Source organism: Terrapene carolina, unplaced genomic scaffold (assembly GCF_002925995.2).
Source record: "Terrapene carolina triunguis isolate 2854851 unplaced genomic scaffold, T_m_triunguis-2.0 Scaffold32200, whole genome shotgun sequence".
Taxonomy (NCBI): domain Eukaryota; kingdom Metazoa; phylum Chordata; order Testudines; family Emydidae; genus Terrapene; species Terrapene triunguis.
Genome location: NW_020696551.1, coordinates 266,370 through 270,383, shown reverse-complemented (window position 1 = coordinate 270,383; position 4,014 = coordinate 266,370). Strand labels below are relative to the sequence as shown.

The window sequence follows — 4,014 nt, the reverse complement described above, 5'->3', positions numbered from 1 at the left end:
GCTTGAGGCGGCAAAAACCCTGGAGCCGGCCCTGCACAGGCCTCCCCAGAATAGGCCCAGAGCCCCCCCTGAGAAAGGGCCCGGAGCCCCCCCGAGAATGGGCCTGGAGTCCCCCCGGCAGGGGGCTGGGTTCCCCCATCAGTCCCCTTGTTTGCATGTTTCATGCTGTGCCACAGACCCAGCAGCTGGGGATGGAAACCGGCCCCCAAGGGCCGGTCTGTGACAGGCTGTAGCTGCTGGGACTGGCCACTAGAGGGCACCATAGTCTCATCCCGGGACCCTGGAAGTGCCTGTTATCCGAGGGGGCAGCAATGGGGCTGCCCGAGAGCCAGGGAGTGTAGGTCTGGCCCTGGTGCTGCCATTACCTGCCCCCCCCCCCCCCCCAAGGCACCAGGTCCCAGCTGGATGGGCCCATCCCCCTGGCTGGGACCCAGATGAGGGTGCAACCCCCACGGCACCCCCGGTACCTGCATGCAGCCACGGAATCCCTGCTGCACCTGGCCCCCTGCACCCGCCACGCCACCCACGCTCAGGTTTCGCAGCTTCAGCCCCTGCAGCTCGCTGCTGGGGACCTCCAGCACCTGCAGAGAGACCGGTGAGCACTGGGCCCTGCAGAGCTCGGGGGAGCCCAGGGCTGGGGATAGCAGGGGGCTGCGGGTTGGGAGTGGGGGGCACCAGCAGAGCTGGGGGGGAGCCCAGAGCTGGGATAGCGGGAGCGGGGTGGAGGGGCACTGGCAGACCTGGGGGGTGGGGGGAGCCCAGGGGTGGGGTAGCAAGGGGCTGTGGGTCGGGAGTGAGGGGCGCGGGTGGAGCAGGGAGCCCAGGGGTGGGGTAGCAGGGGGCTGCGGGTCGGGAGTGAGGGGCGCGGGTGGAGCAGGGACCCCAGGGGTGGGGTAGCAGGGGGCTGCGGGTCGGGAGTGAGGGGCGCGAGTGGAGCAGGGAGCCCAGGGGTGGGGTAGCAGGGGGCTGCGGGTCGGGAGTGAGGGGCGCGGGTGGAGCAGGGACCCCAGGGGTGGGGTAGCAGGGGACTGCGGGTCGGGAGTGAGGGGCGCGAGTGGAGCAGGGAGCCCAGGGGTGGGGTAGCAGGGGGCTGCGGGTTAGAGTGAGGGGCGCCGGTGGAGCAAGGAGTCCAGGGGTGGGGTAGCAGGGGGCTGCGGGTCGGGAGTGAGGGGCGTGGGTGGAGCAGGGAGCCCAGGGGTGGGGTAGCAGGGGGCTGCGGGTCGGGAGTGAGGGGCGGTGGTGGAGCAGGGAGCCCCTGTTGCTCTCACCCCTGCTCTGTTGTTGGCCACAAAATTCAGTTCAAATGTGAAGAAACAGACACAAGGTTTAAAAGAACGACAGCAACAAACAGCCCCCCCCCCGCGCCTTGCCCAGCCCCCATCCTGCCCCCTACATGTCCCCCCAGCCCCCATCATCCCCCATTTGCCTTGCTCCCTTCCCCCTGCATCTGCCCCCCATCCTTCCCCCCACGCCTCACCTGGCCCCCCCAACCTGGCCCCCACACTTCACCCAGCCCCCACTTCTGCCCCTTCACCCCCTTTATCCTGCCCAGATCCCCCCGCGCCTGGCCAGCCCCACCCCTGCTCTGTGCCCGGCAGCCCCCGCACCTGGTGCAGGCCGTAGTCGAGGGCCAGGACAGCCAGGCCCTCGGCCTCCGCGCTCTCCTGCCCACGCCGCAGCTCCAGCTGCAGGTGGTGCCAGTCGCCATCGTTCACCTTCACCTGGTGCAGCTGGAGTGTCCAGCTGCGGCCGCCAGGCTGGGAGACGCTCGTCAGCACGTGCCCCTCGCTCAGCTGGGAGAGACGGGGGTGGTCAGGGGGGTAGGGGGCTGGGGGCAGTGGGGGGAGCACGGTGGGAGTAGGGGGCCTGGGGCAATGGGGCAGGAATGGGGAGTGGGGGAAAGAGGGGGGCAGGGGGCATTAGGGGGAGCGGGCTGGGAGGGGGGATGAGGGGAGGAGTGGGGGGTAGAGGGGCAGTAGGAGGAGCAGGGTGGGAGGGGGATGAGGGGGGGAGTGGGCTGGGAGGGGGGATGAGGGGGGCAGTGGGGGGAGCTGGGTGGGAGCAGGGGGGCAGTGGGATCCAGGGGGCAATGAGGGGAGTAGGTGGCCGGGGCAGTGGGGCAGAAACGGGAAGCGGGGTGGGAGCGGGGGTAAGTGGGGGGCAGGTGACAGTGAGGGGGGAACAGGGGGCAGCGGGGTCCATGGGGCAGTGTGGGGAGCAGTGGTCTGGGGTCCCAGCTGCTGGGACACGCCCAGCGGGTGTCATGAGAGCCCGTGGGTGGGTGCTCAGATGCTGGGCAGGGGCCCCTGGGGATGGGGAGCATCTCCCAGATCCTGGTGCTCTCACCTGCCCTGGTGCGAGGGGCCCCGGGATGGGCAGCGTTAGCCAGAGGCCAATGGGGCGTGTGGGGCCATGCCCTGCCCCCGCCTCTTGAAGCCCATGTGGGGCCAAAGTCAGGGGGCCTGAGCGCTCTGGCACCAGCCCAGCAGAGGGCAGGTGCGTCACTGCCCGGGGCACCGTGCTGAGAATGGGTCTCGCTCTCACCTGGGCAGTAGGGGGGTCGTGCTCCTGCCTCCCCCAGGCTCTGGCACCCACAGGGAGTCCCTATGGGATGACGGCCCCTCCCCCCGTGGCACCCACCTGCCGGGCGATGGCCCCTCCCCCCGTGGCACCCACCTGCCGGGCAATGGCCCCTCCCCCCGTGGCACCCACCTGCCGGGCGACGGCCCCTCCCCCCGTGGCACCCGCCTGCCGGGCGATGGCCCCTCCTCCCATGGCACCCCCTCCGGGCGACGCCCCGTGCCCCACCTGCAGGGTGATGGTGGAGAACTGCCCAGCCAGGGCCCACAGGAGGATGCTGTTGGCCTGGCGGGTGCGGAACATGAGCCCCAGGTGCCAGGGCAGCGAGATGCTCAGGGCCAGGTCACTCCAGGCCACCAGGCTGCTGCCCACGAACCGCTGGGGATTTGCCATCTCTGCAGGAGACACCGGCTCAGCCCATGGGGCCTCCTCCCCCCCCCGCGCCCCCCACCTGCCCCCCCGCCCCCCCCCCAAGCCCCCCCCTGCCCCCCAAGCCCCCCACCTGCCCCCCCGAGCCCCCGCTGAAGCCCCTGCCTGCCCCGCCGAGCCCCCTACCTTGCCTGCAGTTCTTGCCCCCAAAGCCCAGGGGGCACTGGCAGCTGAACATGTCCCACTGGTTGACGCAGGTGCCCCCGTTGTGGCAGGTGTTGCTGTCACAGACGTTCTTCTTGGCAGAGCAGCCTGGGGGGGGGCGAGAGCCAGGCTGAGCCCCAGCTGATGGGGGGGTGTTCCCCAGAGACGGGGGGGGGGGCAGATGATGCTTCGGGGCTCAGGGAGAGGCACAGACCCAATGGCAGCCCCTTCCCAGGGTCTGAACCCTATGACAGATGGCAGAGGTACCCCCAGAACCCATCCTGCCTGGCTGCATCCCCCGTCCTGTAGTACCGGGCACGGTGCCCCACAGCTCCTTTCCCAACCATTTTCCCCCCGCCCCCCCCGAAGCCACCCAGCACCCCCCCCAGCTCCTATCCCAGAGCCCGCCCCTGGGCCCACCCCCGGCACGGTGCCCCCCAGCTCCATTCCCAGAGGGCCCCCCTCCCCCCCCGGAGCTGCCCAGCACCCACCCGGTACAGTGCCATTGTTGGCGATGAAGTCGGCCATGTCCAGCTGGCAGTTATCGATCAGCAGGTTCCGGATGCAGCCCACGAACTGCCGGTTGCGCACCGGGAAGCTCTCCGGCAGGTCGGGGACCCCGCCCAGGAGCAGGGGGCCCGTCAGATCCAGGGATCTGGGCAATGGAAGCAGAGTCACACAGGGACATGGCATTGGGGTGGGGGATTCCTCCCCATTCACTACCCAGAAAACCCTCTCCTGCCCAGGGCTGGGCTAGCAGGGGCTGGGGGTTAGGAGTGAGGGGCACCAGCAGAGCTGGGGGGAGCTCAGGCCTGGGCTAGCAGGGGCTGTGGGTCGGGAGTGAGGGGCACCGGCAGAGCT

At 70.4% G+C, this 4,014-nt stretch overlaps 1 protein-coding gene across 1 annotated transcript in view; it reads right to left on the bottom strand.

Moving 5' to 3' along the window:
* The window catches only part of LOC113409302 (cadherin EGF LAG seven-pass G-type receptor 2-like), a 64,315-nt gene that overhangs the window by 21,858 nt on the left and 38,443 nt on the right, over nucleotides 1-4,014 (bottom strand). The window contains 5 exon segments of the mRNA XM_026663064.1: nucleotides 468-581; nucleotides 1,608-1,793; nucleotides 2,809-2,975; nucleotides 3,136-3,261; nucleotides 3,645-3,808. Coding sequence (XP_026518849.1) covers nucleotides 468-581; nucleotides 1,608-1,793; nucleotides 2,809-2,975; nucleotides 3,136-3,261; nucleotides 3,645-3,808 — 757 coding nt within the window.